Here is a 13944-nt window from a genome sequence, read left to right as displayed (position 1 = left end):
ATATGCTTTGGTTTATTGGGGGTTTTTTTGTGGGGGGGGTGTGTCTGTTTTGCCAGTGTAGTACTTCTTTACTGAGCATATCAGAGGTTGGTGGTGATGAGCTGCCTGCTTCTTTTTTCTCTGGAGGCAACAGAAGAGATTTGCTTGTACTGTAGGATTTAATCAGCATGCAGAATAACTATGTATAAATCACCCATTGTGTAGCAGCACATACATCAGCACCTTTATGTCAATAGGATGACTGTTTTAATAGGTCGTTGAAAAGCCTTGTGCTTCTTCCTTTGATTTGTTTGTATTTTTTTACGGTTATGCAAACAGAGTAAACCCCAAAATCTTGGAAACTCCACAAACGTGGCACAAACATTGCTTCTTTTTTTTTTTTTTTAAAGAAGAAATTACACCCAAACCCTCTTTCATTTATATTACTGAATAAAATACAATGTACGTGTAATGCAAATCAGTGTATTAGACCCCAGAGGCATATAGGAGCAGCTTTGCAAAGCAGCAGCAGTTCTCATCCTCATTAGAATTGAATGTTTCTGCTTGCATTTCGTCTCTTCCTGCTAATTTTACACACAAGAGCTACTTTATGTTGCACTAAAAATTATTTTAAAAATCCATAAAAGTATCCCTTGAATGTAGGAGACAGTGGTGATCTTACTGGAGATGTTAAGGGTGAGACAATAGAGTGAAAGAACAGTATTTCATAGCCAATTATCTTAGCCCCCACGTCACTTAGGTCTCTGCAGGTTTCTCTTTTTACAGCACAAAGAGTTAGGTACATATGGGCCTTGTGTGTCTATGTGATGCAGCTTTATTAGTGTTTTCATCTAGTCGTCGTTAGCAGCATGAGATCCACAGCTCCGTGTAAGGTAAAGGTTAAGGAAAGCTCTTTTTCATTCCTTCTTCACCCGAGTGAATGCCTGAGGTGTGTGGGTTTGCTCTCCTATCATCAGCAGTGTCTTATGGTCCTATTTGTGTCTTCAGTTACTACTCATGCAAAGTGTTAAAGGGCCATCACTGATAGGACTGAGCAGTTTGTTTTTATTCATCTGAAAGATGTTCCTCATCGCTCCATTTTCTTTCAGAGGCAGGTGATCACACCGAGACCAATTTGTTGTAATGTTAGCAAAGGCGCTACTGTTAAATGTGATATTAACAGCACTATTTATGGTCTAAATAATGAATTAGAGTATATTATTGTGCTTGGTAGCTTTGGAGGCAGGTGGCCATTTTTGTAGTTCTTAAACATAAGCCACTCCCCCCTCCACAGCAGGTGGGATTTCATTCATACCAATTTTGCAAAGTGACACTGGCCCAACATATTTTAGTTTCCTTACATTGTCATTTGGTCTCTTAGCGATGACTGCATGGTGTCTTAGTTTACACACCCTTATTTTCTTCTTCTCTTTCTTTTTTTCTAAAGATAATTTTTTTATTATTATTATTATTCTGTCAATTTAATTTAGGTATTAGAAAGGGAAAGAATACAAATTAAATAAATCAGAATATTAATTCAATCACTTTTTCTACTCCTATTTTCCATAAAAATTAAAGTAAAAAAGAAATAAAAATAAAAAAAAGTTGATTTGTAAATATGTACAGTTTGTATCTGTAACTTGTCAGTCTGTCATTGGTGACAGAGTCTGTCTTGCTTATAACGCACGCTACCAGTAAATAAAAAAGGAAAAAGTATATTTAGACTGTATGGTCCCTTGAAGCAAGTTTTAAATTAATATCTGATGTATATTCCTGTAACATTGCATTTTTATCTGAGGAATGATGTTATTAAAAAATTGCAAATAAATTGCATTTCCTACAGCTGTTTTGCTTTTCCTTCCACATGCGTCACACTGGACATCATGGTAGGCAGGTGTTAGGAACCTCTGTTGATGTTTTAGTGATGTGATCCTCTGTCACAAAGGTCAATTGTCAGTTGGAGGATTAGAAAATAGTTAACTGAAAACTATCCTCCTCTTTAAACTATATTCAGTTGAGGTTACCGCCACAATTTATTTATTCTTAGTGCCAAAACAATTTAAAAATACAGTTTTAAACTTAGTAGCATTCACCTAATTTCTCAATATTTTGTACAATACCCCTTTAAACTTAATGGCTTATTTTGAACATCCTTCCAGAAGTTTCTCAAAATAGCTTACTGGAGTTTTGGCCCTTTCCTCCAGACAAAACTGGTGTAAATGAGTCTTTACAGTTCTACAACATTCTATGAGCAGTGCCTCTCACAGTTAGGCTTTTCTCAATAAAAAGATATTCAAATCCCCAAAAAGCTGTACAATTCAAAGTAAAAAAATAAATAAAAAATATTCTGTGGCGCCTTTGGAAGGTGAACTGTTCAAAGATACAGAATAAACACACTCGTAACATTTCTGCTGTACAACAATATATTTTACTCACCATAGATGCTCAGTAGAACCCGAATCCAGTTTCTTAATTATGCTGCATCTTTCAAAAATCCGTCCTCATGGCCCCAAAAGTGCACACACTGCTGTAAACACAATGCCTGTTTGAGTTCTTCACAAGAAGCATGCAAAAGTAGTAAAACGCAATAATACGGTGACCACACGACCATACATTTCTAAAAGCAACAACTTTGAACCTGAACAGTCAGTTGAACTAGAACTTTGACAAGTACCAGGGCCGCCCTACTTTTAAACTATGAGGCTTGTTGTGCTTACTCGTGGTTCGGAAGCAAAAAGTCCGAACCGTAATCTCCCTCGTTACTTTATCTCTGACAGTAATGACAACAAACACACATTACGGCAATATACTTGAAAATAACACAAAATAAAGTAAAAACATTAGAATGGATGAAAATGTTTAAAAAGTAAATTTTATAATAAAAATGTCCGAGAATATTGCCTACTAGCATAAGCTAAAGTTAATGTTAGCTACAAAGTTTAAAGAAAACAAAACTCACCTTCGTATCCGTGAATGTATGACGAGGCGTACATCTTAAAACCCTTCTCCAAATGTGTCTCCAGCTTACTTATTGAAGTAATTGTTACCTTGGGAAACCCTGCAAGCACTTAAGAGTAAAATGCCATTTTCAATAGACCGGAAGTGACCGAGGCGCGTGACGGAAGCAGACGTACAAAGGTTTAAAATGAAATTAAACCTGGTATTTTTTTTTAATCTAAATTGATTTACCATACCATACCAACTTTATTTATAAAGCACTTTAAAACAACCACAGCTGATATAAAGTGCTGTACATTAAAACACAACATAATTTTAAAAAAAATTCTAAAAAGATTTCTAATAGATTGATTAAAGTAATTTTTGACAAAATAAAATAAATAAATCCAAATAATTAATTAGTTTGTAAAAAAAAAAAAAAAAAAAGCTTCAAAGCAAAGAAAGGCATAACTGTGTGAAAGCTTTCTTTGATTTTAAAGAAAGATTGAATCAAACTTTCAATAATTATGACACCTGCAGGACAGTCAAAACAGGCCGCCATCTGACTCAGGTAATTTTGAAGTATTCATATTTGTCAGAATAACAGTTTCACATTTCACACAGAAAGAGAAAAAGAAAGACAATTCAATGAGAAGGCATCAACTAGTAAATGTATTTTAATAGGTTCCATAACAGGATTCACCAAAGTGAAAAACTGCAATTACTAACACAGTGTTTTACTGACCATATCATTGAAAATATGCCAAAGGATCCTGAAAACCATAGTTACAAGTATTGTTGTGTGACCAAAGTCAAACCACTAGCAGTCAGGTTTATGAGTTGCCATGTGTCTTTTCATATTCCCCTGCTGGGAGAATTCCCGGTCACAGTTGGGACACTTGAAAGGCTTGACCCCGTTGTGGCTGAGAGAGTGCCTCTTGAGACAGTTCAGGGTAAGAAAACGTTTGGGGCACTCGGCGCACAGGTACGGACGATCCCCCGTGTGAGAGCGTGTGTGGACAACGAGGTGACCCTTGCTGGAGAAGCCCTTCCCACAGTGGATGCAGGTGTACGGCATCTCGCCCGTGTGCGACCGATTATGCAGCCGCAGCTCCCCGGACGAGAGGAACGCCTTTCCGCAGGTGGTGCACAGGAAGTTCCTTTCCCCCTTGTGCATCTGCATGTGTCTAACGAAGCCGTTTTTGCTGAAGTGTCTTTCACAGATATCGCAGAAGTTGGGGGGACCGTCATGCAGGTGCTCGTGCTGCTTGAGAGAATACTGGCACAAGAATCCCTTGTTGCATTCCTTACAGGTGAACTCTCGCCCTCTTTTGTGAAGTCTCTGATGGTAATAGTACCCAGACTGGCTTGTAAATCCTTTCTCGCAATCAATGCAGCTGTAGCGGAAGGAGTGGAGCTTCAAGTGTGTCGTAAGCTGGTTGGGATGTATAAATCTCTTCTGGCACGTTGGGCATTTGAGTTCTTCTTCTGTGAGGCTTTTCTTCACCGGTCGCGTACTCAGGAACCTTTTATCTTCCCCTGTGGGCTCTTTCCGTTTCCGCCGACTTTTGTTTTTCGCCCCGTCCTTCTTCTGGTCATGTTCCCCCTTTTTGTCAACACTGTCTTTCTGTTTGGCTCTCTGCTGATTCTTTAGGTTGTCTTCAGCTTTCTTGCTTTTACTTTTCATCTCCTGGCTTTTCAGCTGATTTTTGTTGACCTTTTTAACTGCCTTGGGGTTCTGAACAGGAGCCGTCCACTGCTGCTGACGCTGGACATTCTTTCGAACCGTCCTCTGTATCGGCTGTGTGCCTGGACTCTTGGTGCAGATGAATAAACGAGAGAGAGACCCTGAAAACACCAGAAAGAACATACTAGTTCAGTAGAGTAAAAAAAAACCATGTCCACTTAGAGAGTTTTTCTGGCCTTCAGCTGACCTGATTTATTTTTGGGCACCCAGTCTTCTGATGTGTCATCCAAGCTCTGATTTGAATCTTCCTCCAAGTCATCTAGCGCCAGCGTCTCCTCATCACTGTCGAATTTATCATCCTCTTCTTCATCATCCTCGCTGAACTGATCGGTTTGAGTAGAGAGGGCCAGCGTGGATAATATTACATCCTCTTCAGTGCTTGAAGAAGCTGCTAAAGAGAAACTTCTTAAGCACTGGAGTCACTTTAGATGAAGAAAAAAGAAAAAAAAAGAGAAAAGAGACAGCAAATCCTTGATCTCACCTGAACTGAGAATCCCCAGCTCTCTGTGATGGAGCAGCAGAGTCTTCAGAGGAAAAGGTTCAGACAGATGATGTCCAAGATCTTCTGAAGCAGATGATTCATTGAGCCAATTTGCAGTCTAAGAGGCCAGAGACATGCAGGTATGTCAGTGATATTCACTTACACACTCCATTTAAAAAGGTTGATCACAATGAAGTCACGTTTTCTGATCATTTTTTTTTCTCCACAACTTTTGCTGGCCTTTAGCATCACTTCCATAATAAACATACATGAATTTTGAGCATCAAGCGCATTGACATCCTATAAAATATTGTTTCCACGAAGTGCAAAAACTAATGTTGCGATGATGATTGCGTTACGGTATGTGCTGCAGCCCTACTAAAAAGGTTTGCATTTCATATAAGATCGTTTTTATTAAACTCAACAGATGTTTATTATTTGTACGACTACTTTAGCAGCGCACGTGTCAAGGTTGAAACAGTTCCGTCTGTATAAGGCAAGGACAGATTTTCAGTTTTAAAAAGTTACGGCTTCAAAACCACTGAAATTTTTTTATATTATTGTTTTCCTAGAATTTTTTTTAATTAGATGCCAGCAAAGGCATAAGCCTATGCTCATGACTTGTTCTTGTGCATATAAGTCATCTTGCTAAAGCTAAGACTATTATAGTTTTCTATTACGTATAAGAAAGACAATTTTGTTAGTTGGGAAGTAGTCCAATTGCAAAAATCCCAGAGTCGTGGTGTGGAAGCTAAGAGAATATCATCACAACAAAGCTACGTTTTGCAAACTATAAGCAGCATACTGCAGGCTGGCTGTCTGAGGAGACATTTTTGTACTGATGCCATATAAATTTTGTATTTTTATCCAGGTTTTCATACTGACAAACTGCACATAGGCACTGACAAACGCAGGTGCATGACTACTCCTCTTCTGGAGAGGCTTCTAGAGTACCTGCTGCAGGTCCGGTATAGGCAGCAGCTGCTCCAGCCTTGACAGGAGCAAAGACACAAGCTGTTGGATCCGCTGGTTGAAGGCCAGTCCATAGTGATCAGGAAAAACTTCCTACAAACATAACCACAAGAGTAGATTTAATTTAGTTTGACTAGCTTGTAATGTCACATATAAATAATTGCTACTAGACGTATTAGCATGATTAAATCAGATGCTAATTACATCCACTTACAATTGGTTTCCAGGCTACTCTGCAAAAGCTATGTCTGAAAAAGCTGGAATAATTTGTTTGGTTTTTTTTCTCTGATGTATAATTTCAGGCCTGTTCTTAGAAAACGTACTTACTTTAATGTTTAAATAAACTCACTTGGAAGAACAGTTCCTTTTCTAAGGGAACATTCAAAATGTTCTGCACCAAGCTCGCAAAGTTACTATAGGAAGTCTTCAGAATATCAGAGCTTTCCTGTCAAGAGATGGGCACAGAAAAGTTAGCAATTACCTCAATGGCTTTTTAAAAATATATATTTATATTATCATTACAATAATAACTGAGTAATATGAAAGCTTTCTTTAAAAGCTCACCATGTGTTCACTGGTGCTCAGTTCCAGGCAGCAGGTGTGGATTTTATCCAGGTGGCCTTGGATCGTCTTGATGTTAGCTACGCCGTTGCCCCGACACAACTCCAGGACAAACTGCAGCAGCACAACGATTAGAGTGGAGTTATCAGGACAGAGAACGGGAAACATCAGTAAAAGGTGCAAGCATGTGGCAAATGGGAAAACTGCAAAAAGAATCCTACACCCAGGATAAAACAGGAAGTTAACACCATTTCAAATCTGGGTTTTTATGCAATTTGTTGCCTCCTTCTAATCAAATGCAGTATTTTGCATAAATTGTATTACTTTCTTTTTACTCACAAGTTTGTCACCACCTTCAGTTCTGTGTCAACTCCGTCATGCACAGTCAACTCTGTCAGATGGACTTTTTGTTGTTTTTTTGTTTTAAATAGTATTTATTTTGTTTCTTGAGAAACATTTGTCTGTAAAACTGAGTAAAAATATCACTAATAGGGTATTTTAAAAATAATTTTATATTTATTTTAGTCAGATGGTGATGACAAAGTTCTGGGTCAGGTTGATTAAAAATTTTATTTTTGAAAAAAAAATGTTGCAACTGGGAGCCTGCACCTTAGCATCTTTACATTTCCTAAACATTAGTTGTCATATTTGCATACATAAGGTTGAGAAATAATAAATAAAAAAAAACTGGGGGAAATTTAAACCCATTTTGTCCCTATTCTCAACAATCACATAAATAAACATGGAAGAAGCTACCTGCATTAAGAAGTAAGAATACTACAGCTTAAGCTGAGATGAACACCTGACAATCATCATCATCAGAGATCCAAGTTTAAAGTATCTTCCTCACCCTCGCTCTGAGGCCCAGGACGAGCTGACCCTTCTGACTAGGACTGAGAAGCTCCGGCACGATCTCTGTGGCCAGGTCGATGAAGTCCAGCAGCTTCTCATACTGGACGGCGCTGTCCTGCTGCACCGCTTTCCACACGAAGGCAGACATGAGCCTCACAGGAGGAACCAGCAGCTGCAAGGAGGCTGGAGGAAGCGGGGAGCCTAAAGGCGACACCACGGACATTACTCATATGATGTGAAGCAGACTCCGAAGATGAAAAGCAAGTGCATCCACCTCTCGACGCGGAGGAGAAGATGAGCTAAAATTAGCGTTGCCATTAACACGTTTGGAAATCCGCCGTATTTATAAAAGCAGCAACACCAGCAGGGGTGTGGGTGTAATTATCGAACAAACCTTTGCCACTCCGCACCATTTTTCGGTAGTGGAAACGCCTGAGCAAAGAAGCAAAATGTAATTTCACGTGAATCTTGCAGAGGCTCCAACAATAACTTCCGGACACACGGATGTTCTTCTTGTCTTTGTGGCGACGAGCAAACAACATTGCGGCGCAATACCGCCGCCTGCCGGTGACCACCGTAGATCAGAACATAAATAAATAAAGCTAGAATAGACAACTATTAAAATGTGTAAGTCTTTTCTGCGCAAGCCATACTTTTGAAAATTTTTGTAAAATACAGACATACTATATAGAGATATGGTTTTAGTTTTTCACATTGCATTAGTCAAAGAATATAGGACCGTTCTGACCACCTTCCAAATATCTTTAAGACATATGGACGCTTCTGAAATGTACAGTTCTTTGCACACAAAAATAGTGAAACTGAAAGAAAGAAAGACATTGATCATAACAATTAAAATGAAAACAATGGATTCTTCAACTCTGTCTCAGACCTTTAACTATACTTTTTAGAGGCATTTTCTCTTTTATTTATTTTTTTTTCGAAAATAAATAAATAAATAAATAAATAAAATTGAATAAATAAACGTAAAGCAACAACCCATTCTCTTGCGGGGGATTCCGTCCGCACATTGTTTGTATCATGTGATCACCTGTGAAGGCGTGAGACAGAAACTTAACGCCCACTGCTGACGAGCCCAGTCAGGCTTTGCTGTCGCTGCTTGGAATCTATCTGTTATTGGGGTCGGTTATCATTATGCCTATGACCACTAGCGTCGACTTCCACCAACACATTTTGGTTTTTGTGCGCAAACTTGGTTGAAGCGCCTTCGCGCTGCAGCAGGACCAGCCATGGCAGGAAACCGCAACGGCGCAACTGGATCCGACAAGGATTTCACTTTTGTCAACTCATTTGTGAAATACCTGCTGTTCTTTTTTAATTTAATATTCTGGGTGAGTGATCAAAACCACTTTTATCTTTTTTTTTTTTTTTTTTGAATCTCTTTAGTGTGTTAAGTTAATAACTCATCTTGCCATCATAAAATGTGGTTATGTAAAAGCAACAATTTTAATAAGGTGTTTGATAAGATCTTTAAAAAGTTTATTTCTGCCAGCTTTGTCCCGTCCCTCTTTGTTTGGTTTTAGTTACTTTTTAACACAGAAAGGGTCACGTACTCAACCCTGAAGTGACCTTTACATTTACCTTAAACACAGCAAACAGGGAAGCAAGACTATTTTTTTTATAATCTAAGGAAGCTCAAATTTTATGAAATTCAGAGTACAGGTGATCACCAAATGGACTTTAGAAAGTTGGCCACAAAGGCAGATTTAGCAAATCGTCACACTTTTTAAAAAAAAGTCTTTTTAAGATCCATTGCACTTTTGCCAGATCTGAAACTTCACAATTCGAATGCATCTGAATGCAGATGGTAGAAGCGAAACTCCCTGCAGTGAGTCCGTCCACAAAGTTCATACAAAGGCTTTCGGCGTCAGGTGGTCTCTTGCAGCCTCTTCTGAGCTGGTTTGTTGTTGCAGATTAGACTTGCTGAGATTTAGAGACTTTTTGTTTGTCTTTCTGCTGCACAAAATGTTGAGTTGGGGGGGGAGAAACAAAACAAAACAAAACAACCCAAGATCTGACATGACCTTTCAGGTGTGCCCCTCTCAAATGAGATCAGCCTCTTTATTAATTTGTATTCAACACTCTTGGTAAGCATGACCCGCGGCTGCTTAAGTAAGATAAGGCTGTGTGAGAACTTGAAGCTTGGAAAGCGTCGTAACTTTCTGCTGCCTCTGGCTACGTCGGGTTCAACATGCTCCGAGCAGACGTTTGCTGCTACATGTCTGTGTCGTTTTTCTAATCTTGACTGGTATGGTTTTTGTTGATTTTTAAGATATTTTCTTGCACATTCCTATCTAAGCAGGTTCCAAAGCCGCCTGTGTGCTTCAGGTGTCACACCTGCTCTGTTTACTGTGCCGCCAACAAACAAGGCAGAGAGAAATCAGTTCCCTTCCCGACAGTCTCTCTGGTAATTGGATCCATGTCATTCAGGGCGGACAGGGTTTGTTCCTGAACTCTTTCTTTTACTCCGTCGAGAATGGGAGACGAGAGCTGAATGAGACGCTTTAGTACTGATGGTGGAGGGAGGATTTCGCCACTCTACATACTTTTCTTGGGAAGAGGAATGCTCAAGTTGGGACAGTTTTAGAATATTTCATCAGTGATCCAGCAGATATGACTCATAAACTCCCCCCTGCACATCTTTCTTGTTACTAAGTTGAAGTGTCTAGATGGCGCCACACCCCTGACAAGTTGAAACGCATAAAAATAGTTTTCGACAGCTGCTCTGATGAACATCCTCCTGTTTTCTGTGTGATTTCTTTCATTTTCCTTGTCCATCTTCGCCCACAGGTGATCTCCCTTGTAATGGTGGCAGTTGGCATTTACGCCCGTACGGTGAAGCATGCAGGTAAATTGTCAGACGTCCCCGCCGGGGTCGGGTACTGGGTCTCCGCTTTACTTCACCGGGCACGAGGATCGAGCAGCCGCCCTTAACGGGAAGCAGATGAAGTGCCTCCATCTTTGTTTGCAGAGGCAACCCTGACATCTCTGTCCCTGGATCCCGCCGTTATGCTGATAGTGGTGGGAGTCCTGATCTTCCTCGTCACCTTCTGTGGCTGCGTGGGCTCGCTGCGAGAAAACATCTGCCTCCTGCAAATAGTACCTGGGTTTTAAATGTCGTCTGCCATTTTTTATTAATCTGAGACTTAACTGTTTTATTTGGTGGCGTGCACATTCATGCACGCAAGAATGTGCAGTGAAATACAGTGCCTGGCAAGAGTATTCGTACTCCTTTTTCCTTTTTTTTTTCTCCGTTGTTGACACATTAAAGCCACGAGTTTGAACTGTGAAGAAAAGGGATTTATTTCAAATCGTATCGCAAATAAAAACCTGAAAAGTGTGGCAAGCCTAAGAGTTGCCTCTGCCAGCTTTGCTGATGTTTTTGCCTTTTTTTTCTTCTTTTTTTTCCCCTAGCCTGTCAGTATAATTGGACAAACAAATCTTTGAAGTATAACTTCAGGCACATGTAGAAAACAAAAATACTGCTATATGTAAACATACTTCTATATATAAAAATGCTAGTGCATATCATTTTATTTCATTAAATGGCAATTTGTGGTTGAAAGGTAGGAAAATGTGGGAAAGTTTTAGGTGTGTGAGTGCAGTCACTGTACAAGGTCATGCAAACAATACATTTACATTAAGTTAAGTGATATAAAATGGTGAACTTTTTTTTTTTAGTAATTTTTTTTTTTTTTTTTTGCCCATCCCAGTTCTGCATCTCCTTGGTGGTGATTTTCATAATCCAGCTGGCTGCTGGTGTTCTGAGCTTCATCTTTTCAAATAAGGTAATCAAGCAATTAATTAATTAAATGTGAGCATAGATTTATGTCGTTTCAAGAAAGGCTTTTTAATCTGGTCAAAATGTAGTTTTTCAGTTCACAGAAATCCGGTTCAGTTGATGTCTTTATGTCTGAGATTTATTCATTTACTTATTTATTTATTTTCACCTTCAAGGCCAGACAGAAAGTAACAGAAGTGATCAATGATGCAATCGTTCACTACAGAGACGACGCTGATCTGCAAAACCTTATCGACTTCGGTCAAGAAGAGGTGGGTGTTTTGTCAAAACTGTGCTTAAACGTCTGCAGCAGAGGCAGAACCGGAGGATTGCCTTACTTTGGTCAGATCGGGGTTGTTTGTTTCGAAAGAATCAACTAGCATTGGATTTTCGATGTTACTTTAAAATGATCCGGAGGGAAGAACGTCTTGTACGTGAAACATGAAATATCTGCTCCTGTATGCTTCACTTGCATAAAAAATAAAAAATAAGTCATATTTCTGTATTTTAATTTTTCCCTCCTCCTCCTCAGTTTGGATGCTGTGGTGCTGCGACATACCTTGACTGGTCCAATAACATCTACTTTCACTGTAACCAAACCAACCCCAGCAGAGAGCGCTGCTCCGTCCCCTTCTCCTGTTGCATCCTCTCTAGAAACGAGGTCAGTCTGATTCAAAATGCAGACACATTAGGGTCTTTTTTTTCTTCTTCTTCTGTGTTTCTGTTGTATTTTCAGTTTTAGACGTAAGGATTTCTCTCTCTCTGCGCAGAGTGTGGTCAACACCATGTGTGGCCAAGGCATGCAAGAACGTGAATTCGCAGAAGCTGGCAAGGAAATTCACACCAGTGGCTGTATCGACATACTGGATGACTTCATCCACAGCAACATGATCGTACTGGGCGGCATTGCACTGGGACTGGCAGTACCAGAGGTACACATTGGTGCAATAAGGGCACAAACGCTTGATCTTGCTGCAGCCAAATGTTCATCCTTGTTTTCCTCTCTTGCAGCTGGTGGGCATGATTTTGTCTCAGCTTCTGATGAATCAGATCAAAAAACAGATTGAGTTGCAGCAATACAACCTCAATCACAGTTCTGACCCGTGGAGCTGATCCTGGATCAGATTATTGCAATCACTGGCAACACATAGAGACTCGGTACAAACAAGCTTGTGTTTGAAGATGAGACACTTTGCTGCCACCTTCTGGACAGTCATGGGGCTTGCATTTATCACACTGCACTGATTGTACTTGTTTTTTGTTGTTGTTTTTTTTACTCATTTGTTTTCAGCGGGAAATATAAAGTTCTATGTTTTATTCATTTTTATTATATATTGTAAATACCTGAAAATTGTTTGTGATTTCAGCATTTAAGCGTATTTGTTTTGTTTATACTTGGAGATCATATTCAGTTGATTTCTTTAATGCCTCTGAGATGTTGTGTTTTCCATTCTGTTTTTGTTTTTCTTTTACTTACAACATATATCTGTCATAATGAATATAAATGTTTCAACTCTACACACCTACTCTTAAGGGAATATTGTTCTATGACTAATGAATAATGCCTACAAAAAAAAATTATGAAACATGCACATGTAATTTCAAACACATTCACATTAGCAAATCCCATTTTTACATATTACATTTCCTTTCACCGTGTTCCAAAAGGAGTAGGGGAAAATAAAAATAAAAACCCTTAAAAGCGGAAATAAATGTTTCAACAGGGATGGTTGTATATTCCCCATTCATTTTCTTATGATTTCCAAACAGCATACGATTTACTTTCTTCACATTTGAAGGGACTGGATTCCTTGTATCAAACCAGTATATAAATTCTTTTGTTTTTCTTTTTGTGACCACCTTAAATCCCAACCAGATGTTAAAATGTTAAACTTTCTTCTTTTTCAACTTTAGTTTCTCTGTTTTTTTGTTTTTTTTTTTTGTTTTTTTTTTTGTTTTTCCTGTTCAGTTTGTTGTTTATTGTACTATTCCAGCTCACCTCTGGGTATTGTTGTGGTCACTTTTTATTGCCAGCCAACTGACGTGTGTGCACTGCTACAGGCATACCGAGGCTACGCTTTTTAACACACTGCAGTTCCACGTAGATGCTTATTAAAACACACTTCCCTAATAATTCTCGGCATGTCGTCGCATCGTTAGACGCGCCGGTGCTTTTCGCCTCTTTGATGGTTTTGCTTTGACAGCTAAGGCTAGTGTTCACGCGAGAGGATTTGTAGTCGGACCGTTAACTGCAAACATCATCGGCCTCCTCATTTTTAGCAGCTCTCCGATGGCTGAACATTAAACAGAAAGCGCTGCAGCCTGCCGTCTCCGTTTCAGCCTCGTCTTCCAGTTAAAGGAAACAAACTCTTAAGGTGAAACATGATGCTCGTAATCTGTGGGAGCAGAGGCGGTCCTGTATGCACAAGCGGCCTTGACGCACTTCCCCAATCTAAACATCACATTCATCCGCGTGTTAACAGTTGCAGTGCTACTCCTGCCACTCAGCGGTGTTGAAAAGGGGCAATTGAAATAACTCCAATCAGACCAATCTTATATTTTATTTTTGATTCCACAGTCATATTTTGTTTTTCTAACTCATGTTTCAGAAAT

At 39.3% G+C, this 13944-nt stretch overlaps 2 protein-coding genes and 1 long non-coding RNA gene across 4 annotated transcripts in view; 1 reads left to right on the top strand and 2 right to left on the bottom strand.

Moving 5' to 3' along the window:
- LOC106962097 (uncharacterized) overlaps positions 1–3086 on the bottom strand; it is a 41040-nt gene extending 37954 nt beyond the window's left edge. The window contains exons 1-2 of the long non-coding RNA XR_001427899.1: positions 2939–3086; positions 2416–2506 (exon numbers count right to left, since the gene is read on the bottom strand). This is a non-coding gene — a long non-coding RNA (uncharacterized LOC106962097). The remainder of the gene's footprint in view (positions 1–2415; positions 2507–2938) is intronic.
- A 482-nt stretch (positions 3087–3568) lies between these two features.
- LOC106962104 (zinc finger protein 34-like) lies at positions 3569–8095 on the bottom strand. 2 transcript variants are annotated; one of them, XM_015056283.1, is made up of 8 exons: positions 7924–8095; positions 7528–7730; positions 6681–6791; positions 6466–6561; positions 6099–6209; positions 5145–5262; positions 4851–5054; positions 3569–4764 (listed from the first exon to the last, which is right to left on the bottom strand). In XM_015056283.1, exons 1-8 carry the CDS (start codon positions 8069–8071, stop codon positions 3737–3739), a joined length of 2019 nt encoding a protein of 672 aa, XP_014911769.1. In that variant the 5' UTR covers positions 8072–8095; the 3' UTR covers positions 3569–3736. The 2 variants fall into 2 exon arrangements, with proteins under 2 accessions (XP_014911769.1, XP_014911772.1); XM_015056286.1 differs by having other exon boundaries at positions 4851–5051.
- Positions 8096–8553: 458 nt separating this feature from the next.
- tspan33a (tetraspanin 33a) lies at positions 8554–13058 on the top strand. The gene is made up of 8 exons (XM_015056265.1): positions 8554–8881; positions 10341–10398; positions 10522–10649; positions 11264–11338; positions 11508–11603; positions 11864–11992; positions 12102–12263; positions 12343–13058. The coding sequence occupies exons 1-8, from the start codon at positions 8780–8782 to the stop codon at positions 12442–12444; spliced, it is 852 nt and encodes a 283-aa protein (XP_014911751.1). The 5' UTR covers positions 8554–8779; the 3' UTR covers positions 12445–13058.
- The last annotated feature ends 886 nt before the right edge of the window (positions 13059–13944 follow it).

This window comes from Poecilia latipinna, unplaced genomic scaffold, assembly GCF_001443285.1.
Source record: "Poecilia latipinna isolate Pla-1442-1.1 unplaced genomic scaffold, P_latipinna-1.0 Scaffold1371, whole genome shotgun sequence".
Taxonomy (NCBI): domain Eukaryota; kingdom Metazoa; phylum Chordata; class Actinopteri; order Cyprinodontiformes; family Poeciliidae; genus Poecilia; species Poecilia latipinna.
The sequence above is the reverse complement of the archived record's forward strand: the minus strand, read 5'-3'. Positions and strand labels throughout refer to the sequence as shown.